We start from the raw sequence: 23783 nt of genomic DNA, 5'->3' as shown, positions 1-23783 counted from the left end.
TAATTATTACTATTTCACATTTCACCTAAAGTTCACAGTTTTAGCTTTTAACTACAGTACTTTCTGTCCCAAGAAAAATGTTATATTGTTTATATTGTTTTCCATTCTAGCTTAAGTGGTCCTTTTAATCTTTGAGTACTGAAGTTTACTATTTTAGTTTTAGAAATAAATATTGTTAATAATTTCTGTTCTAGCTTAAATGTTTCTTTTTATTTGTCAGTACCAAAGTTAAACTCTTTATTGCTTGTACCACCAATAATACTTTATTTCATAGTACTGAATATATTTGCATTTTATTACATGTATTTTAATATTTTATTCCAATTATTATTCCAAACTTATTTACAATTTCCATTCCACCGAAAATACTTTTTGTTGATTTTGTTGTTTAGTACTTTACAATGTTCACAAACATTTTGTCCTGTGTAGCTAAGTAGAAAAAGAACTAAAGTAGTGTTTTATGTTAAAGTTTAAATGTTCCTTTTAGTTGCTGTAATACAGCATTTAATATTTTATTTTTCAGTACCAAATATCAGTACTTTATTTGTTTAATATTAAACTTTAGTACTATTTTCCATCCAACCTTCGTTCCAAATGGAACTAAAGTTTATTATTTTATGCCATTAAAATTAAACATTAGTTTAATTAATTAAACTTTTTGCCTAAATGTGCCTTTTATTGTTTGGTATTAAAAAAAAATATATGAAAATTGTGTGTTGGGCAGTTTTGTCCTATAATACAAAAATGTGGTAGTTTAATCCTTCGGTACTAAGTTTTTCTACAATTATATTCCTTAAATTGTGGCTTTATTCTTTTAGTATTAAAGTTATTTAAAGACTTTATTCTTTAAGAACTTAACTGTTGTCATATATTTTGTTCCTTTTAAATGACTGCACACCTGAATCATCACAAGTTTCCCTTAAGCCATGTCTCAGGTGCCAGAATGAAATTTAGGGTGGAATAAAAAACTAGAATAAGACTTCTGTATCGTCTCTCTCAGACTGTGTGAAACTATTAACTAATCTCTAATAGAGTTGTGTATATGGATTCTATCACTGTATGATTCAGTGTTATCTTTAAACATGAACAGAAGCTCAGTGCAGAGCTGAGCGCAGTAGCATTCAGACGCGGCGCCAGGATGGCGGTTCTGAATGATTCGTTCTTGTGCCAAACCTTGAGTTTCACTCCCTGGGGGCAGGGGTTACAACCAGGGCTTGATCTGAAGGGGGATTGGGTGTAGGGGGGATGCCACCCAACTACCCACTCCTCTTCCCTGGTCATAAAAAAAGACATAAATCACCCCCTACACGGAAAATGCCTTCCATTCCATATCCATATTCCTTTTTCATAAAGTCACTGTGTCAGTGCTCAGCACGGCACTGACTATACAATAGTGCACACTTTTTATGTGTCTTCAGTAAGAGACAATTAAAGTCCTTATGTTCATGAGCTCATGCATATAAATGACCAACACTCTCTGTAAATCAAAGTGGACTGAAAATCTCAGAATGAGTCTTGGGTTCTAATAAAAAAATCCATCCACTTTGAAAAAAATAATAAAAATTGACAGTAAAAGCATCTAGATATACAGAGAGTCCCAGTGCTTTAAATAAACTGCATGTTTCCTTTGATTTGATTACTTTATTTCTAAGGAAATAGTACCAGAGCAGCAGAATCATCTCTCCTCAGTCTACATTTGATTGGCTAAGCTGCTGAAAGCTACTAGTGTAAAATACTGGATGCTGAATTGAGTGTTAATGCTCAGAAACATATAAACTCACTAAGCACAAAAGTAACACACACCGCATTGCTGTAAAACTCAGCATGCAGACAGAAATTATTACAGGTGTGATACTGGGTCTCACCACAAGAGGGCATAAAAGAGTCTCTAGTGCTCTAGTTTTGGGTAGTATACTTCTAGGTGAGAGATTGTTGACTGCTAGAAATGCCTCAGTTATGTTTTTCAAGATATTTCAAGATATACACTTGAGAGGGGTTTCCTCATGGACTGAGAGAAGCAGGATGATTGTTCTGATAAATTGCCTTCTAGACTCAGTGTGTAATCTGGGTCTGTAAAGTAGTAACAGTACAGTACAGTTTCTTTCAGTCAAACGTCAAACGAGCGCTGCATCTACACAGATTTCTCTGCTAAAAAACATTTATTTGGGTGAATAAAGAACATTTGTTTAATTACAGTAAGCTAAGATTTCCAATATTTTGTCCAAGGGTGAGTTTTCTGTGAAATTTCTTCAGCACTAAGGCTGGGTGCAGCAGCATTAGCGATAGCGGGACTTAAATGCCTCCTATCTTTACACTGAGGTGCCCTGAGTGTTCAGCTATCACAGGGTGTTATCAGCTAGCGATTTGTCCCACATAGCTTGTTTTAACACGGCAAAGAGGCAGACAACAGTCCAATATACTCGCCCCTGAACAGCAAAGGAGCTAGCGCTGCAGTTAGCAACTAATGCTAATGCTGTTGCACCCAGCCTTAGTGCTGGAGAAACTTCAGTGAAAACTCACCCTTATAACACTGGACTTCAGCGGAGTGGCTTTACTGCTCCTTAATACCTGACCGGTAAAATTCCTACATAAGATGCACCAGATTATAAGGCACACTGACAATTTTGGGGAAAATTAAAGGCTTTTAAGTGCGCCTTATAGTACGGTAAATACGGTATATAGGTTTATCGTCCTTAACCCGGCCACCTGCATAAGCCTTAGTTCTGAGGAAAAGGCAGAGAACTCTCTTCATTGTTTTGAAATTGGACTGTTGTAGCAATTTTTTACAAGCTTGCTGTCATTTAGTACATCTATAGTTAATTTAATGTGGAATAATGAAGGTAGAAGCTTACTGTGCTTTGCTGAGGTATGTTTTGATGCTTTAGGTGTGCCATGTAGCCTGTGATTATCTCCAGTGCTAATTGGTAGGGTGTAGGCTTCTTGTTAGCCTTGTTGCTTCTTGTAACTGCAGTTTATCTCTACAATCTGGTTTAAAGTTGGGAATCTGGAGGGCTTTCAAAGAACTATTGCTTAACCTTCATAAAGTAAACGGCTGAGATCCGTAGATGAAGAAAAATATGCCTGGCTTTCGACTCAGAAAGAGAAAAACATCCAGCCTGGTTTCTCAGTTCATCATCCAGCCAACCTGTAACCAGCCTGGCGGTGACAGTCAGTATTCATCACGCTGGTTAAAGAGGTGATTAATCTCAGAACCCCACTGTAAACTCCAAACAAAAAGCTCTGACGACTTCCATGACCACAGGTCTTTAGGAAACAGGCAAATGACATCAGAGAGAAAACACAGAAACAACCTGAATATCCAGCTTAATCAACCTGCTTCCTTTTTTCTCTCTTACACTGTGTGTGTTTCTCTCTCTCTCCTGTTTCTTCTCTTTCTCGCAAATTTTCTACACTGATCTCTCTCCTTCTTTACCTCTTTCTATTGTGTTCCCACATCTCACCATCTTGTTTCTCTCACTTTCTCCTGTATCTCCTTTTTTATGTACATTATTTTGCATTCTTTCTCTCTCCACCTCACAATGCACTCTCCCTGATTCCACCTGATAAAAGCTAGGGATGGGAAGCACACGATAACAATGATATCACGATACTGTAATTCGGCAATACTCAATATACAGCAGCATCTGTGATACTGAAGAAGATAAAATACTTCTAAATAAGAAAATACCAGGAAATTTGTGTTTATTGGTGTCACTTTCACAGAATTTAGCAACCAATATATTGATCCAATTCACAGGGAGTAAGTCTTAGGAAGTTTAGAGCACCTATGTTTCAATGAAAATATAAGTATTTGATGCCATGTATAAACAATGTATCATCACGAAAAGCGATATAAATATTTTGTCCCACCCCTATCAATAACTCTGCAAGTACAGTAAATGAGGACAGTTATTTTCTCTGTATAGCTGCTTTGTTGTAAAAAACACTATATAAATTAAATTTAAATACAATTGAATTAAGTAGCATTTTTGTTGAATAAGGAGTTTGTGTCTGTCTTAAAGTTTAAACACTACCATCAAAAACTGAGAGCTATCCAAAAAACAGCTACTTTCATGCTTTCTAGTGGTGTCTATGCTTGTAAATATCTGTTTAAAACACGTTAGATTATTTGTTAATTTATAAAGTGCGTTTATACTCAGATACATCCTTAGTATGTACTGTAGTGATGTTGACTGTAGGGCTGGGTTATGTCAGGAGTATTTAAACTCAATAGTAATAGTTTTACAGTTTGCACAGTAGACACTATGTTTGATATTTTGGCTAAATTATAGCATCAGTGGCTATCATTTAAAGTGAGAATAGAAGTGCCTGATTAAGTGAGCTTTGATTCAGCATCCCATCTGATGTACAAAATCTTGATTACTTGCCTAAAAATAAAAAAAGAAGAAGAAAAGAAAACATGCAAACATACAGGTTTCACAAGCAAAATGATCTACTCACTAAACTAAATTGTCATACAGTACAGGGCAAAACATTTAAAACACATTCTCTTTTTCAATGCGTTTTCTTTATTTTCATGACTATTTACATTGTAGATTCTCACTGAAGGCATCAAAACTATGAATGAACACAAATGGAGTTATGTACTTAACAAAAAAAGGTGAAATAAGAAAAAATATATATTCTATATATCTAAATATATAGAATATAGAATTATATATCTAAAAAATATATATTCTAGTTTCTTCAAAATAGTCACCCTTTGCTCTGATTACTGCTTTGCACACTCTTGGCATTCTCTCAATGAGCTTCAAGAGGTAGGGTCACCTGAAATGGTTTTTCAACAGTCTTGAAGGAGTTCCCAGAGGTGTTTAGCACTTGTTGCCCCTTTGCCTTCACTCCGGCTCACCCCAAACCATCTGGATGGGGTTCAGGTCCGGTCACCGTGGAGGCCAGGTCATTGTTTATTAAGTACATAAAATTCCACATGTGTTCATTCATAGTTTTGATGCCTTCAGTGTGAATCTACAATATAAATAGTCATGAAAATAAAGAAAACGCATTGAATGAGAAGGTGTGTCCAAACTTTTGGCCTGTACTGTACATTTAATGTAATCTGTTCTACAAAATCTGTGTGGGATTGCATTTCACACACAGTGTAAGTGATGCTCACAGCATGTTGGTCAGATTGTACAAAGTGAACACATAAACACATATTTTTGAAGGTTTGAAGGTTTAAAACAATAAAATTTATGTTCTTCTAAGTCATGAAAATCTTGCAAACGGTAAACTAGATCTGGTGTGAAGCCTCAACGCTAAAGTCTGAAATTAATCCAATTTCACAAAGTTAAAAGAACAGATGAAAAAGGGAGTTAGAGATAAGTCATGAAGGAGAACAAAGCAGTAGAATACTGTATACCCACAAGATGTTAAAATCATAAAATCACACACGAGCCATTTTTCATAAGCTCTATTTTTAGTAATAAAATGTGGTGTGATTGTTGTCAGAATCATAGACAATCACATCCTGACCTCAACAATGCTCTTGTCACTAAACGCAATCAGAGACATCCCACCAATCATTTACAATATATAGTAGGCTAGGGTATCAGTTCAGTTTAGGTCTGCAGCTCCGTGACCCTCACAGCAATACAAGATATCTGGCAAGTCTGATATCTAGTTCTAGGCTATTAACTTTAAGCTATATCATTCTTTCAGTTTCTGTGAAACTGCGTCTGTCAGCGTCCTCCTCTAATGTGTACATGGCTGTTTGAGTTGGGCAGGTGCTTTTCATTTGACACTTAAACTTAAATTCACTTCCTGATAGGTGTGGGTTTTATGTGTGTTTAAGGTGTTACACGGTCCATATCTGCTCAGGTATGATAAAATTGTTGAGTGACACACTGCATGCCTAAATTCTGCTGCCTCTGTCTTTTCTTAGTACTGTATAGTCCTCGCCTGCATCTTCTGTTTCCCTGAGGTAGGTGTTTCTAATGAAGTGCCCAGTGAGTGGAGAATACATATACATTACATAAAATAACTTCTTATTACAGCAACAGTAAGATTCAAAGATGAATATGTAACTAATGTAGTTTATTATTTTCTCCTTTATTAAGGGCCCAGTGCATATATAAAGTTAAAAGGAAAACAATATAAAAAAATATCAGTTCATCATTAATGAGGAACACATGGTGGAAATGAACGCAAAAAAAATCCTATTGATTTACTAAATTAGGAGAACTGCCCCCAGTCCTTATGCTGGTCATTGCACTGTTGCGTGTCTCTCTCTCTCTCATACCACATAAGATTTTGACCTGAGCAGCACTCTGTGGCCTCATTCTTCACATTAACTATAATTTCTCTTCATCTTTCCTGTAAAAGTTTATTGTTTTCAGAAATCCACATTGTTCTCATATGAGATTTATTAGACCAAGATTTAACATCCAAACAAGCCTGAAATAATACATTACTAGCTCAAATTGGCCTTCTGACCAAAGCTAAAGCTGTGTGGTCATTAATGAACACAGTAGTCATAACCTAATCACGCCTGAACTGTAGCCCTGCTAAAATAAACCTGCACAGAAATTTGTACATTAGTATTTTTGATTTGACAGTTGCACTGCCACAGGCACCATCTGCATTTAGACTACAATTACAGGCTTTTTCCCAACATATTGAGCTTCATAATTCACAGCTTTGTAGTTTTGGACATTTGTAGAAAAGGCCTGAAAACTCAAGCCAGCATTTGAGTCACACAGATGCACGTACACTGTAATAAAGTCTTTTACTAAAGGCAACAGTTTGCATTGATCTTTTTGTGTCTATCCCTTGTAATTTATTCACATGGAAATACTGAATGAAGTAAATTCAATGTAGCAGTGTAGTTTTCCATCCGGTCTGTCTTGGCCTTCCTCCGGCTGATAAAAACGTCCGATCTGTCCTCCATCCTGCGTCGTCACATTCTGCTCCTGCATTTATTTGCCTTTTTCTCCAGATCCAGCCCTGCTTTATAACCCTGCAGATTAAAGCGTGCCAGCTGGATCTGCAGACATAAGAAAACACAGTGTGTGATTACGCACTGCCCGCCGCATGTGGACTTTATTTAGAGAACTCCTGGAGGAACACTATGCCACTCGCTGATCAGAAACAAAGTTTTAATTAAAATTTACTCCTTTGCCAATCTGTCACTGCCGGTGTTCATTTTTTAGCGCTTGTTTCGTGATTAGAGGAGCTTTTCCCACCGAACGCTCGCTTCGCCCTCCCCGTCCTGCAGAATTCTCCAGCTATGAGGCAAAGCCCCCCGGCCGTCAGAGCTGAAGTGGTTGGGACGTTTACAGATTACTCTCGTCGCTAATGTATCTGTGTTCGAGTCGGACCATAATAATGAAAGACACGCTGCCTCACAAACACACATTAATCAGGCTTTATGCAGACTTTGAAGCTGTAATAGGAAACAGCCACGTGTGCGCCTGTACTCACTGTGTTTATTGTGTCTGGACAAATTGTGGCAAGACTTTTCGCTCCTTTGCCCCGGTGCTGACCGCCTTTTACAGGAAACACTGATGGAAATGGCTGAGATAAGGCTTGGGGGGGGGGGGGGGGCGGGGGGGGTGTTGGTGGGGGTTATGTGGGTTTTTGAGGAAACTGTTGTAGTTCTTCATTGCAGACAAAACAAAATGTAGAGCTGTTAGTAACTGACATGCTGTCACTGAGTCATCCTGCATTCCAGCTCCAAGATAACAAATGACTCTTACAGACATTCAGCACCTATTGTTAAGTCATGGCAGTGGTGTATTATAAATATATATATATATATATTTATTTATTTATCTGGACCATATACAGTTACACACTGAATTAAAATCACATTCCTTCTAGATTATGGTACAACATGGCACTGAGTACTGAATTTGTGACTAGTGCAAAGGTATGGTATACTTAAACATGTAGTATACATAAAACCAGCAGTTACTAGTGATGGCAAAATCTACCAACCACAGTGACATCTGGTTGGTAATCAGGCACTTTTACTCGTTTACCTGTTTTAAGTTTAAAATGATCCCAAAGATCAGACCTAGGTCTTTTTTGAGATCTTTTAATTTCACAAATGCTAAAGGTTTGACAAATTATGATTAATAAATAATAGAGCAATGCAGGGTGTGTGAGATTTTTCTCCACAAAAAGGCTTTGCATATTTTAAAATGTGTCAGTGTTGTCATGTGTCACAGTTTTAAAATCAGAGAACAGATTTTTCAACTCTCATTTAGAAACCTTTGGGGATAAAAAAACTGATCTCAGTTCAGCTGCTTGCAGTTTGGCGCAAACCAAAATGTGTAAAAACATTTGCAATGCTTAGAAACTGTCTGACATAACAATACCTGTTTTGTGACAGTCATTAGAGCTTTTACCGATTTGATACGGAGTGTATCAAAACACTGTAATTCAACTACGGTAAATCAATTCAGTTCAAACATGAGTTTGACATCACTAGCAGTTACTGAGGTAGAAAAACAATTAGTTAATACAGTATTTAACAGCAAACATTACCAGCTGGCCACCATGTTGGTAATAACGACAGATGACAACAATTTTACATCAGTATAATGTCTAATACTGTTACATGCCTGCAGGGTTGTCTGAGAAAATGTACAGGGTGGTAGAGCTACTGTATGTAAGAGTTACCCCATTTACACCTGGGAACTTTGCAACTCTTCAGCTTAAGGTCTATATCTAGATAAGGCCAAGCCACATACTGTAAAAATGGTTCTTATTATCTATTATCTATTACTAAAGGCTTTTTTGGCACAGGGTGGTCTTAAAGGAGGTGTTGAAGATGTTCGTAAAAACATCAGCCAGCTGGCCGTAATGTCCCTGACCAGTCAAGGACCAGCTAACAGAGATCGATAAAAGAAAATTTAGCAATGTTTTGAAAAGGTTCCAGGAAGTTTAGCCTGTAACATTACAGACATGTTGTTCTAGAAGTTTTCTGAAAACATATGTCGTAATAATGGTTTGCATCAAAAAGTTATAACTTTTCCCAGCGTTATAAAAATGTTAAAAGTAATATTCCCAAATTAAACTGCTTAGGCCTGTTTGGATACTTTTTGCTCTTAACTGCTTTTAATATATAACAGCATTAACTAGATAAAAAATATTTTAAAAAATATGTTCTACTTTTTGATGTATGTAAAGGATGTATACTTCTAGTATGTTCTTTATGTATTTATTTAGATTTAGATGTCTCTCACATCAGTTACTATAACAGCATCAACCACCCATCCTCACAAGACAGTTTAAACACAATACTAAAATCAAAGAATGGTGCTTAAGGTATAAAAAACAAAGCTCTTCAGTGCTAGAGTATCAGATTGGATTGCATTATAAAATGCCATGAGAAAAAAAAAACATTGGAGCTCATTAACCTGACGACTTGTGTAAAGAGAGCAGCATAATACTTCAAGTGCACGTCATCTACTGCCAGTAAAAATCCTTTTAATGCTGCATTAATGTTGTGTTTGTACAGTGAAATCACTAACATTATAAAGAAATTGGAGTGTTTTATTTTCTCTACTTAATGAAGATGTACAGCATCAGTCCTCCCTGCAGGTGCTCTGTGAACTCCCTGCTTTTACGATTATAAAATCGCAGCCCAGTACAGAACCAAAAACAGTGATTGTGTCTTCAATATCTGTGCTTTACATACAGCATAACTGAACCATACATTATAAATCAAAACGGAATGATAAGTGATTTAGTTTATTAATCCATCTAGATAATATCAAACAGATTAAACAGCTGATTATTTGGGTTTATTCTAATGTTATATAGAGTTTATTACAGGTAAACACTCTCACTGATCACTGACTTTATGTTTATTTGGGTTTATTCTAATGTTATATAGAGTTTATAACAGGTAAACACTCTCACTGATCACTGATTTTATGTTTATTTGGGTTTATTCTAATGTTATATAGAGTTTATTACAGGTAAACACTCTCACTGATCACTGACTTTACGTTTATTTGGGTTTATTCTAATGTTATATAGAGTTTATTACAGGTAAACACTCTCACTGATCACTGACTTTATGTTTATTTGGGTTTATTCTAATGTTATATAGAGTTTATTACAGGTAAACACTCTCACTGATCACTGACTTTATGTTTATTTGAGTTTATTCTAATGTTTTATAGAGTTTATTACAGGTAAACACTCTCACTGATCACTGACTTTACGTTTATTTAGGTTTATTCTAATGTTATATAGAGTTTATTACAGGTAAACACTCTCACTGATCACTGACTTTATGTTTATTTGAGTTTATTCTAATGTTATATAAATTGATCACTGCCACAATCTCATAAATTCACTACATACTTTTAAACAACAGCACCCCCTGCTGGATTCTCTGGTTATAAGTCTGTGTTCAGATCAGGTGTGGTAAACAAGGTCAAAACAGCAGCATCGTTAACATTACTAAAATAAACACATATTGAGCCATTCTAGCTTTTATTATTAGCAATGTTAAAACATCCGGAATGCTCAAAATTTACTAATAAACTAATAGAACGGATGTTTAATTTTATGGAAATAAAGAATCTAAGCAATGCTAAATCAAGTAAATGCAATTAATTTAATTCATCTTTATTTATACAGCTTATTGATTCTGCCAAAAAAAGTTACAAAATATCACTACAAATATGAACACACACAAACACTGACACAAACACTGTTAATAAATAAACACACACTAAAATAAAACCTTTGATGAAGTATGTAAACATTGCTACTGTCCATATATGAAAACCAAACTGTAAAACGGCCCATTTATGGTGATGAAGAAATAAAAAAATGACTGGTACATGAATTATAAACAGGAAAAATGTTTTCCTAAATGCACGTAGATGTATGCTCCTCCAGCGTTTTTTTTTTTTTTTTTTAACAAGAGTAATATTGAGCCATTGCTGTAGAAACAGCTTTTACTCTTCGGGAAAGGCTTTACAGTAGATGTTGGAACATTGATGTGAGGAGGATTTGATTGCATTCAGCTTTGATAGAAAGAGCATCAGTAAGGTCCTTCTCTTTCAGTGGTTTTAAAATGAGCTTTGTCGCTTCAATAAATGCCATTTTAATTCTTCACAGCCCTCAAGCAAGAAGTTTTATACAGCTTCGGTCCACTGGTGGGCCCAAGAGGGGCACATATTTGAAAAGTGTTGCTGATGTGACCTGTAGAGTTGCAAAAAAAATACTAAGTGCCCAATTTTATGCCTTTCTTGGGGGGGGGGAAATAAATAAAGTGCTATAATAAATTATGATTATGGGCCCTCTTGATCAAGATATTTTGATTATTATTTTGATTATCTAAAGGTGCTCTTCCCAGCAGGGAAACTGGATGCTGTGCTGAATAGGGTTCTCCTGCAGATGAGAAAACATGATGAATTGATGGTGCTGCTCTAACAGAGAAGTATCCCCTTATTGCAGAAAATATCTTGCGGTACCATTATGGAATCCATCTCAATAGAATAAACTGTATTTGAATGTATAAGACAAAGTAAATTATAGTTAATGATATCTTCAACTTGCATCTGTTCTATACAGTTTTGTTTTCAGCTTTAGCCACACCCCCTCTAGACCATACAAGCCCCAAATCATAAAGTAGATACCCTTGTTGTTTTCTCTTTGACCTTTAAACAGGAACCCAGCTAACAGAGAACATTATAAGAATGCTTGGCAATGTTTCTAAATGTTTCCAGGAAGGTAACAATACGGAAATGGTGCTCTAGGAATGCTCTGATAATGTGTTACATAATAATGAATTGCATCACAATGTTATTAAAACGTTTCTCACGTAGTGTTTTAGCTAGAAGAATATTAACACCATAGAAACTTAGTAACACCATAGAAACATAGTAACATTCCCTAAACTAAAAATCAAAACATTGACATAAATGACATTGCACAGATGTTACCAGAACATGGAAAAAAATGTTCTAAGAACATGCAGAATACCTGACAGTTTGAACATTTTATGAAACCTCAGAAAGTGTTCTACAAACTATTTTTTTTTGCTGGGAATCCACAACTGCTCTAGTCGATGCTTCACATCAGGCATGATAAGTGAGGTCAAAGTAGCTTAACAAGTAGCTTTACAAAAGACTTTACAAGTGCTGCCTGGACACTTTTGGAAACTTAATTCTATATGGGCTTTTTGTATTGGGGGGCTCAGAGTCATTCAGCTGTCTTAGGAGCTGCCACTATGATCCAAGATAAATTCTGGATCATGCTGTTTGCCATCAGCAGCCAGAGTCTGAGAGAGCACATTTGGCCTTACTCTCACTGAGTGTGTAGATGGTGGGTAGCATGAGTTAGCAGGTTCACCCAACCACACTTTCTACCCAGTAAAGCTGCATCAGCGGCCGTTAGAAAAGAGGCATGGCTGGCTTCATATGTACTGGAGGATACCCTCCTAGTGTTGTGAGCATTTCTAGTGATAGGAGTCCTAATGGGTGGGTGAGGTAATTGGTCTTCCAAATTGGTAAGAAATAAATTATTTAAAAAAATAGCATTTTCAGCAAATCTTTCTGTACAGATCAGCTTGGAAACCATTACAAGCTTAAAAACTGGTTCTGACGTCTTTGTGCTCCCATGGGTGCCTCGGGCCTCCGTTCGTGTGCAGATCCATCCACCTCATCAGCCACCCTGTTGAGTTGTGGGTGTAAGGCTGTGTAGTACCAAACTAGAAACAACAGCCCTATCATGTTAGCCACCAGGATGAACACCAGGGTGGGTAAGAAAAATTCTGCCCCCAGAATCTGGGGTTTGAAGAGAAACAGCAGGAGGGGAGCTGAGAGGTTCTGCAGAGAGCTGAAAATGTAATACAGTGTCATCAGGATTTTAGTGTTCCCCCCTTTCACATTAAAGAAGGTAAAAATGAGGATGAACCCAACAGTGGCTCTGTAGAAGTACTCCAGACACGTCGACGAGCAGAAGGTGGTCTTTACCGCATGGGCCCAGACAGTGCCCACAAGCCAGATGAGAACTAAAGCCAGGATATTGTAGATGTTGTACAGGATGAGCAGCGTCAGGCTCAGGATCCTTGCTGATATGGTTAACACTTTGTAGAGCAGGTAAACCACGGTGGGGAGTCCGGTGGGAATCTCCATGGTGTCAGGTAAGGATCTGCGTAAACAGCGCCAGTAATCCACTGTGGACCAGGCGATGTTAAAGAAGGAGATGACCATGCTGATGTCTGAAAAACAAAATCAGAATAATTGGGTCATGCAACAAGACAGCTTACGCAAACATGATTGGTTTATCCTTGTTTTAGGGTGAAGTTATAAAAAGAAAATCTACAATTTTCAAAATGGTCTAAATAAACAAATGCTGTGGTAGTGTATGGAACCGTGTAGATAGATTGATAGATTTGGTCTCATCTGACCACAACAACTTCTTCCATATGTTTGCTGTTCTCCTACAAGGCTTGTGCCAAACTGCAAACAGCACTTCTTATGTCTTTCTTTCAACAGTGGTTTTCTTTCACTCTTTCATAAAGGCCAGATTTTAGGGGTACATGGCTTATAGCCTACAGCCCATATTCCTCCTCCTGAGTTGTGGATTTCTGCAGCTCCTCCAGAGTGACCATGGGCCTCTTGGCCTTGTTTCTCTGATCAGTGATCTCCTTGCTCCTTGCTCTCTTGTCAGTTTGGTAGAACCAAAAAATGTCACTTATAACAAAAATAACAAAACAAACAAAGAACCAAACGCCAGACACACACTAAGTAGCTGCCATCTTGGAAAGGGGGGGGGGGGGCTAACCCTGCTTAAACTTCTCCACAACTTTATCTCCGACCTGTCTGGTGGGTTCCTTGGTCTTCAAGATGCTTCATGATGTTTGTTCACTAATGTTCTCTAACAAACCTTTACAGGAGAGGTCTATTAATACTGAGACCAAATTACACACATCCGGACTTGGGTCAACTAATAAAGTGACTTCTGGAGGAAAATGATTGCACTGAATTTTATTTAGAGGTTTCAGAGTAAAGGGGGCTGAATACTTTTGTACAAAGATTTTTGTTTGATTAAACTTTTGAAAACCCATGTATCATTTTCCTTCCACTTTACAATTATGTTCTACATTTATATTGGTCTTTCACTGAAAACTGAAAAAATACATTTAAATTTGTGGTTTTAAGGTGACAAAATGTGACAATATTAAATTTTGCAAGCCAAGGCAGGTATAAACACAAATTAATAACATACTAATATTTTGTACTAAGAAAAAGTGATGAAGTTATTCCTCCAACATACATCATTGCAAATTCTCCTTACACTGTTGCTGCTGTATTGCCTTGTAATCCACCACATTTTTTTTGTTTTGTTGCAGATGTGTTTAGCACCTGCCTGTACATTTTGCATTGCATGCGGGATAATAGTGCCCATTGCAACCACACTATGTATTATACTATGTATATCTGAGTATAATCAACTTTGATACTTTTGGCTATATAATGTAGTTCATACTTAAAAACTAGTTGGGATGCTGCCTGGTTTCACTTTCCCACATAAAAAGAAACACCCACATTTGTATTTTATTTCCTGTAAACAACAGTTTCTCATTAGAATTGTCCTGATCATGCAGACAGGTAAAATCTAAATGTGCTTCGATCATTAAAACCACATGTTAATGACAGATATGATCAAATATACACTGTTGCCGACACAGGCATGGAGTCTAAAAGCTTGTAAGCTACAATAAATCATAGATTTACACTAAACCTCCACTCTGAATGTGTTCATCTCACTGAACTATGCCAATTCGGAAATATCTGTGGGATTTCCCCCCTTTTTCTACTATTCGCGTTGAACCTGTTTCATGTTAATGCAGTTACACATGCCTGAACTGGCCTGTGATGAGAACTCACATTGTATGTGTGAAGCTTGTTGGTGCTGGAGGACGATATAGAGCTGCAGGAGGAGCTGAGGAACGCTCTCCAGATACGTCTCAAACATTCGCAGCATGCTCAGATCTGCCGCCTGACCGAAGAGATTCCGAGACCTTGGGTTCTGCACAGTGTTCGGAGCCCAAACGGGTTTAAAACTGTCTATCAGCAGCTGGAAGTGCCTGTAGAGTTCATCACAGGATCATCAGTTCACAGATATGGAACAATTACATCAAGTCAGAGATATGCTTTCAGTTATCTGTTTCTCTAACGTCCACTCTAAAGTTCAACTGATTGCTTTAGGCGGCTTCAGTGGTGTGGAGATAGCTTACGCTGAATTTTAATTCCCAATTTTTGAGTAAGACATACAGAGATCCCTGTATGGAAGTTCTGATACCAGCAAATCTCAGAAATAAAGATGATGTGTGTATGTGTGAGAGAGAGAGAGAGAGAGAGAGAGAGAGAGAGAGATTGGGCAAGGAAGGAAGACATACATGGCAAGACAGTGAAAAACAGGAGATTCTAATTGGCCTCTCTTCATGCTTAGTTTACCAGTCAGGTTTTTGTGTGTATATTTATTTATTTATATATTGATAGATTTTTATTTCTTTTTTTTTCTTTAGGCCTGGGCATATGGGTGTTAAAGGTGAAGGTCGGGGGTCAAGGCCTTATGGTGCATTTACACTGCTCCGTCACATCAACACACATGATTGCACTGCCCCCCCTCCAACTGGTCGCATGTGGGCGTTACAAAGGCGTTCGGTGCGTTGTCCAATAAAATCGTTTTAATAAGTGGGAAATGCTTTTATACAAGCTATTATTATTTCCTAAAAACTAATAAATATAAATGTGTATTTATAAATATAAATGTTTGATCGAGCTTCATAACACTGTCTAGTGAGCGGTATATAGGCTAACAAAAGCAAACATTTCCAATTATATTATATATTTATATATTAAAAACCCACCAGAGACCCCAACAATCTCTGCAGCCTTCCTCCACGCTGTATTACTCTGATCGGAGTCCCTGTAAATCCACAGGGATTGGTTATAAAGGACAGGAAAGCCTGAAACTTCTCGTCCAGTCTTCTCTGGAAAGCTTGAAAACGGAACTAAAATGTTTTTATACACTGCGCTGAGGACACAAATCAGGCAAATGCTCTCTGATTGGATAGATGCATTGCATTGGACGGATTCATTTGCATAAAGTTTACCGCGGCTCAACATTTCATGGCATCGCATCCCCCGGACTCGACGGATCGCAATCACGATAAGTCGCACGACTGTGTCTGATGGAAGCTCCACTTTCCATTAAAAATGACTGGGATAAGTCGCTGGGCATTGACTTGATGGAGCAGTGTAAATGCAGTGTTAATGCTACCTAATGCTAATATTTGGAGCAAAACTGTTCTCTTATCCTGCTAATTGAACCTTCACACTCTGCTCTTACTGGTGCAATGTGCAATTAATGAAGATTGGCCACCAGGCTGGTTAAATTTAGCCATGAAACCTCCCACACTAAAGTGACAGGTGTTTCAGTTTCATTGTCCAACCCCTGTATATTGCTACACAGTGTTTGAATGAAATTTAAACAGCTATGCTGCGAACACAAAAATATACAGAGGTCAAGGCTTTGCTGAACATGAAGCTGAATGTTGAAGATCTCAGCTGTCCAGACAACATTACAGCAGCCCTCAGTGTTGTAACAAAATGAAATATGAGTGCTATAACATTCCAGACTGAAGTGAGTGATGTGTTATAAACGTTACCGTGTAAAGCAGCCCATCTGTAGCAGATGCACCACGACCAGATGAGCCTTGGACAGCGCCGGCGTGTCCATCTGCTCACTTTCAGCATCATCTTCAAACCAGGCGTAGCTGAACACATGTGTGCACAGAGACCCAACAATGATGAAGGTCACTGTCAGTGCAAACCAGACTTCTTGTCCCTGTGTAAAATACTGCACGCTCACTAATATGTCCGACCCAATGTCTGCCACGGAACACAGCAGTCCAATCACAGTGCAGATCCACCGGAATTTGGTAAATTGTCCATTGATTTCCATGATGTTGTTAGATGATCAGAGAAGGTCTGCATTTGTGTTTCTTGTCATTTTATGGTGCTTTGTTTTTGTAGTGTGTTTTGATTGGAGGTCCATTTGCAGCTTTTCAGACAAAACCTGCACATAAACAAAGTCAAGGAAGATGCTTTAGTTGCTTTATAATGATCATATACACAGTTATAATAAAATAGTATGACCACCTTCTTGTTTCAACATTCCTTTTCTATTTTATCAGCTCTGTTGATACAGCAGTGCTGCTGGAGTTTTTAAACACTATTTCCAATCTATTAGACATTAATAACTAGGTGCTCTACCTTGTAGATGTAAAGTCAGAAACAGAAGCTAATCTGTTGCTGCACAGTTTGTGCTGGTCATCCACTAGTCCAGAGATCTTCAATCCTGGTCCTGAAAATTAGAGGGTTCATTGACTTAACACACCCAACACAACTTTGAATGGCCTTGTTATCCTCTTAACAGGCCAGCATTTTTGTCTATTGTAGGCCTGATATTACACGCCTACATCTTGAGGTTTTCTATTTAAGTATTAGATAAACAGGTTTCACGTTTCATAGGAAACATTACTGAAAAGGAACTATTTTAATATATATCTGAGGTTGTAAATAATACTAAAATATATATATACAATAAAATGAAAAAGTCATACTTTGTGTGCTTTCCTAAAATGTTAAGGATTTTTTTAAAAGTTCATGTCTTCTGAACATTTTGTTCTGTTCTGTTTACCAGTTTCTGTTTCTTTTTTAAAATTTAACAATTTAGGCTTGAGACTTTTTACTGATCTAAACTTATTAAGTGGAATAGACCACTTAATTCTCCTAGTGTCTCGTAGGAGTCTCCAGAATATATAACTTATTTCACTGAAGAGAAAAAGGGTTTTAAATCACTTACACTTGTAACCCATATATGGCCACGGTCTGTTAAGAGGTTAATGTGTTTTTAGAGAAGAGAAATTCATACATTTACTCTATTCCTTTTAGCCCCTCATTAGTGGTCATAGGATGCTGCCAGCAGGACATGTGATATCTCTAGTTTCTATTCTCAGTCCAGCAGTGACCCTGAGGTGTTAAAAAACTCCAGCAGCACTGCTGTGTCTAATCCATTTGTAACAACAATGTACATACTAACACAATACCACTATGCCAGTGTCAAAACATAGCTGAGAATGACACACAACCTAAATAATAGCTGATATGAGATGGTTCTTTGGGTGTCCTGACTTAAAGGAACTGGGTGAAATGAGAATAATAAAGTATGCAGAGACACAGAAGGACTAAGTATCTTTGTAACTTCAGCAGTAACAGGCTGCTTGTTTACATCACATCAAAAAGCAATTAATTCATTCAAGCCCAGGAAATGCTATATAAGGTGATGCATGTTGACTAATTGTGAATATGTGGAGTGCAGTGATGTGATGTTATATTACCGCACACCTTCGCAATCTCTGACTGTGTGTATCTATTAGTCTAGTGGACTTTACACTTACAGCAGCTGGAGCTTCTAATCACTGATTAAAACCAGTCTGTACCACAGGTCAGTGTATGTGCTGTACTGTGCAAATCAATAATGACACAATGTGCCAATAAGTACCAAAGGTAGAGATGCAATTTTTTTTGTTTTTTGCATGTTTACCACATGTTTAAAGTCATACTATACTGTATTGTACCTTAGATAGATGTAGATTAACAGTAAAGATGAATACACATGCATTATTATACTACTCACAACATCTGCACTTTATTTAGAAAGGTTTTATATAGTGATTAAAAGAGGTTCTGTGTGGACGCCTTTAATAAATACAGTACTGTGCAAAAGTTTTACGCACCAAAACAAATTACACTGATTTATTTAGTGTTTTTACCTGACAAAAGCACCACATATGATTTGAACATATGCAAATAAAATGTAACAAGGAATTCTCATTTTTAACTAAGTATTTTATATCCTGTGAGCGAATCTGAAGAACAATATCTAGTTCCAGATTTCTCCTGGATTCCCTCAGCCAGCATGTGTATATGTTCAGTTCCATCAGCAGCTCACCTGATTTACCAAATTTACCAAATCAGTTGTTGATATGATGAGAACTAGAAATAACTCTATTAAACTCAGATGAGAAGAGATTAGGAGCTGTTTTAAGGAAAACGGTGCTGTAAAAGCGCTGCTTTTTGTAAATTTGCTGTTTGTATTTTTGTAATGCTGTTGTTTTACTGAGCTAATAAACACTTACTTCACTGATAAGAAGCTTTTTTTAATGAAATTCTCACAGGTTTCTAAAACATTTGCACAATACAGTAGGTTTATAAAAACAAGATTTTTGTCTTGTAATTTAAGAGACAAGCAACCAGAGAAATCCAGTTAGACAATCAAAATACTAATTGATTTGTCATAGTTTTAATAGAACTGTTATGCTTATTTTAAAAAAAAAACTTGTATCTTTTCCTTTCTACTTTAGGGAGTTGTTTAATTCTGAGAAGGGGCTTCCAAATTAGGGTTAAAAACACTTCTTTAACTTATAGGAGTAGTAATGTTTATGCTATTTTTGTTTTATTAAATAGTTCTGTAACAGTTTTTTCTTGTTACAGCCATTTTGAGTGATTCTTAAAACCATTTAAAAAAAGGTTAAATAAAACTTTTGATAAAAGAAAAGTTAATAAAACATATTAAATAAGAGGTTTATCCTTTAATCCATTAATATCCATTTATGCTTGAATGTGTTCAGAACTAAAAACATTTAAGTATTCAAACAGTTATAGAACTGCTAAAGAGCCCATGAAGTGCCTTGTGATCCACATGCCACTATTTACTCACTCATTCACTCATTTTAGCTTCATTAGAGTGAAGTTGGTGTAAATATTTAAGTTTTTTATTGAAAAAGGACATGTGAAACTGTACTCACCCAGAGCCTGTTGTCAGTTAGTCCTTTCAAAAGCTCCTCTTACAACTTTCAGTTCTTCTCGTGTGTGTATTCTCTTAAATCAGCTGAGAGCGCCACTCCTTTCCTCTCCTTTCAATAGTCAGTGTCAGTATGATGTAACACACACACAGACATGCACACACACACCCTAACACTGCTGCATGTCGTTATGCCTCACTCTTTTCTGTGTGGTTCCTGTACAGATTTATATCAGAAACACCATCTAGATTTAAAATCAATTCACTCAATAAGGCATCAGGTTTTCGGTTCAAAAGCGATCCATCAAAAATAATGTTCATGGAACACACACATAGTTAAATCTGCTTTACTTTAAAGAAAAATGGAGCTGTTTTTTTCTTTTAGATAATTATCTTCAAGGTGTCTCTTCTATGCAACTATACAGAGACTCATTCAAGCATTCTAATTATCAAAGGCAAAACCAAAGTGGTTCTCAAAGTGCAGTTCGGAGCCGGGCCAGTCTTCCCTGGGGCCCTATGCAAGATTCTGATAAGGGGCCCTTCTTCCTAAACTCTTTGAGCTATACTGTGAGTTATGTAGTTAAAATGGAAAATATAGTATAATCACCTATCACATCCATATACTGTCTCTAGACAGTTCTTCACAAAGTTACTGCTTTAAAGTCCCAGATTTTAATATCATGAGATTCATGCCAATATGATCTTGTTTAATCAATCAGCTGTAGGATTTAATGTGGAACTTGAATTTCAATTTCTTAAAAAAATAAACCAGGTTACAGCCTCCTTAAATGGTGCCGTAGTTAAGTCCAGGCGCCTGTACTATAGCGGCAGCTTTAAGTTGGAACTAGCATGATTGCGTGCATATATGGCAGCTTTTAAAGTGATACTGGCGTGATGCAATTTAGCATTGAAGTAGCTAGTTGTAGCTGTTCAACATTACAATGTGGAATGGAATAATAAAGAACTGAATTTGGTGTATAATAAAGAGTGTATTTGGTGTACTCGGGGAGTTTAAACTAGTATTAGACAATGTAAAAAAAATCCGATTTATGTTCAATTTGCACTTTGCTGCTTCATAGTTTGGTTCATGTAGCTTATGGTTACTGTTGGAAAGCTAAATCCCTGTGGCTCTGTATCCTAAACTATTAACAATCCAACAAGAAGAAAGATCAGTTTTCTGACTGCTGTTTCTGCAGGTCACTCATGCAGGTCACTCATGGAGTCTTTTCAGGCTTTTCATATCCTAAAGGATAACTTTGCTTCATCTTCTAATTGATACAGTCTGGTAAATCCATACCAGCAAAATTAATTCAGTAACACAATTTGCTTTTGTGTAAAGCAGATCAGTTTTTCAACCTAAACCCATCAAATCTGCATGTTAATAAATATGACCAGTGGCAAGAGGCTGCTGTATTGAAAAACGGACACATTTATTCTACACTTCGATGCATAAAACCGCAAATATCAGCTAAGTTGTTTATTCGCTGAAGTGTTTATTCTGCTTTTGTTGGAGTAACTGTCTAGGGAAGGCTTTCTACTAGATGTTAAGGCATTGCTGTGAAGATTTGATTGCATCTAGCGGCAAAAGTGTTAGTGGGGTCAAGGTGTTGGTGCATCACCACCACACCTCATCCCTACCTCCTAAACTCATCCCAAAAGTACCAGATGGAGCACCATCGTTCCAGGGATCACAGTTCCACTGCTCCACAGCTCAGTGGCCCATGCCTGCATAAGGCATTGTGTCAATAGGTTCACGTTGATCATATAGTGTAAAAGGGGGCGGGTGGGTTTGGGACTCTTAGTTACAGTAACAGTGTGTTAAACTAAACCCACAGTGTGGAGGCTGTACTTTAGCCTGGCTAGCTCTCACTGTGAGAAGTTCTGCTTCAAAACAGAGCTCTATCTCCACCACCAAGAAAGACCTTTACTCAATCTTTAAACCCACTGACTAAGAAGAAAAAAACAGAAACAGTCTTTAACCCCTTAACGCCTGAATTAATGTAGCTGTATATGAAAAAATGTTTCATGTGTGTTTTACCTTTAAGTAGATAGTAAATATTGTTGAGATTATTAATTTCACTTTTGCTGTCAGGGTTGACCCAGGCAGAGAGACGAGGAGGCGGACGTATACACAGGTAGGGCGAAATTTATTAAATAAATATAAATAAACAAGTAAACAAAGAACAGCGAAACAAACCAAAACAAACTAGGGAGACTAGAGAACATAAATAAAACAAACAAGAGATAATAAGAATAACTAAACTAGACAGGGCAAGGGAGTAGACAAGAAAACTAAACAGGGAACTAGAAAATAAACAGAGATAAACACAGAACAAGGGACTCGGGCTAAGGCTAAGAAAACACTGAGAACAGAGAAACGCATAGGGACAGACAACGGGAGACAGTGCAAAGACCGACAGAGGACAAGTAACAGAGGAAGTCTATATAACTAAACAGGAAACACACTGGGAGTGGAAACACCTGGGGAAGGGGTGGAGCTACAAATGAGACATGAGGTAATGGAAAATCACAGGCAGAACACAGGGGCACGGGTCACGTGGGACAACACAGGCACGAGGACAGACAGGAAACAGGGCCAGGCGTGACAGAAACCTCCCCCTAAACGCGCAGCTCCCGAGGCGCGTAAAAACAAACCCCGGGGGCTGGCGGCAGGGAGAGGCCGGGGAAAACAGGAGACCGAACGGGAGACTGGACAGGGAACTGGACAGGAGATGGAGACAGGACAGGGGACAGAGACTGGACAGGGAACGGACACTGGACGGGGAACTGGACAGGTGACGGAGACTGGACGGGGAACTGGACAGGTGACGGAGACTGGACTGGGAACTGGACAGGTGACAGAGACTGGACAGGTGACGGAGACTGGACGGGGAACTGGACAGGTGACGGAGACTGGACGGGGAACTGGACAGGTGACGGAGACTGGACATGAGACAGAGACTGGACGGGACCAGACATGGGAACAGGGACTAGAACATTGACGGGGACGGAAACAAACACAGTAACAGGGACAGGAACAGAGAAACCACCGGGGACAGTAACTGGAACGATCACAGATACGGGGACCAGGACAGGGAGAGACAGGGGTACAAAAGACATAGGTGGGTGCCCAGGACTGGTAAAAGTCTGTGGGGACAGCCTGGGCACACAACTAGGGGCAAAGTCAGGAGGCCTAGGAGCAGGCCTGGAAATACGGGGCCTGGGCCCAAACATAGTTCTGGGAGCTGCAGGTGCTTGAGCTGGAGCTGGAGCAGCTGGGACTGCTGGTGCTGGAGCTGGAGCAGCTGGGACTGCTGGTGTTGGAGCTGGAGCAGCTGGGACTGCTGGTGCTGGAGCTGGAGCAGCTGGGACTGCTGGTGCTGGAGCTGGAGCAGCTGGGACTGCTGGTGCTGGAGCTGGAGCAGCTGGGACTGCTAGTGCTTGAGCTGGAGCAGCTGGGACTGCTGGTGCTTGCGCTGGAGCAGCTGGGACTGCTGGTGCTTGGGAGAGGGGCCCGGCCGCCGCTGAAATCTCGGAGAGCGGCGCGGCCGCCGCTGAAATCCCGGAGAGCAGCGCTGCCGCCGCTGCAGTCTGTGAGCGCGGCGCGGCCGCCGCTGAAATCGCGGAGAGCGGCGCTGCCGCCGCTGCAGTCTGGGAGAGAGGCGTGGCCGCCGCTAAAGTCTCGGAGAGCGGCGCGGCCGCCGCTTGTATCATGGGGTGCAGCGTTTCAGACGCGTGCTTCACGGGGCGTGGCATGAAAAGGTCCGACACTGCAGTACTGGAGCCCGAAGCTGCGGGTGAAGTAAAAACCCGGACTGGATTCCTACTCTCTCGTGCAGAGTCAGGTGTGAGTAGCGCGGGGAGCGCTGGTTTGGGCGGTGAAAGCTGGCGCGGGGAAAGTCTTTGACCGCGGC

The 23783-nt window shown here is 38.6% G+C and overlaps 1 protein-coding gene across 2 annotated transcripts; it reads right to left on the bottom strand.

The window, feature by feature from the left end:
* Positions 1–10584: 10584 nt before the first annotated feature.
* xkr9 (XK, Kell blood group complex subunit-related family, member 9) lies at positions 10585–20017 on the bottom strand. 2 transcript variants are annotated; one of them, XM_049485449.1, is made up of 5 exons: positions 19874–20017; positions 17277–17367; positions 16670–17079; positions 14883–15082; positions 10585–13210 (listed from the first exon to the last, which is right to left on the bottom strand). In XM_049485449.1, exons 3-5 carry the CDS (start codon positions 16963–16965, stop codon positions 12567–12569), a joined length of 1140 nt encoding a protein of 379 aa, XP_049341406.1. In that variant the 5' UTR covers positions 16966–17079; positions 17277–17367; positions 19874–20017; the 3' UTR covers positions 10585–12566. The 2 variants fall into 2 exon arrangements, with proteins under 2 accessions (XP_049341406.1, XP_007260172.3); XM_007260110.4 differs by lacking the exon at positions 17277–17367.
* Positions 20018–23783: the final 3766 nt, after the last annotated feature.

The sequence above is a fragment of the Astyanax mexicanus genome, chromosome 1 (assembly GCF_023375975.1).
Source record: "Astyanax mexicanus isolate ESR-SI-001 chromosome 1, AstMex3_surface, whole genome shotgun sequence".
Lineage (NCBI taxonomy): Eukaryota > Metazoa > Chordata > Actinopteri > Characiformes > Acestrorhamphidae > Astyanax > Astyanax mexicanus.
The sequence above is the reverse complement of the archived record's forward strand: the minus strand, read 5'-3'. Positions and strand labels throughout refer to the sequence as shown.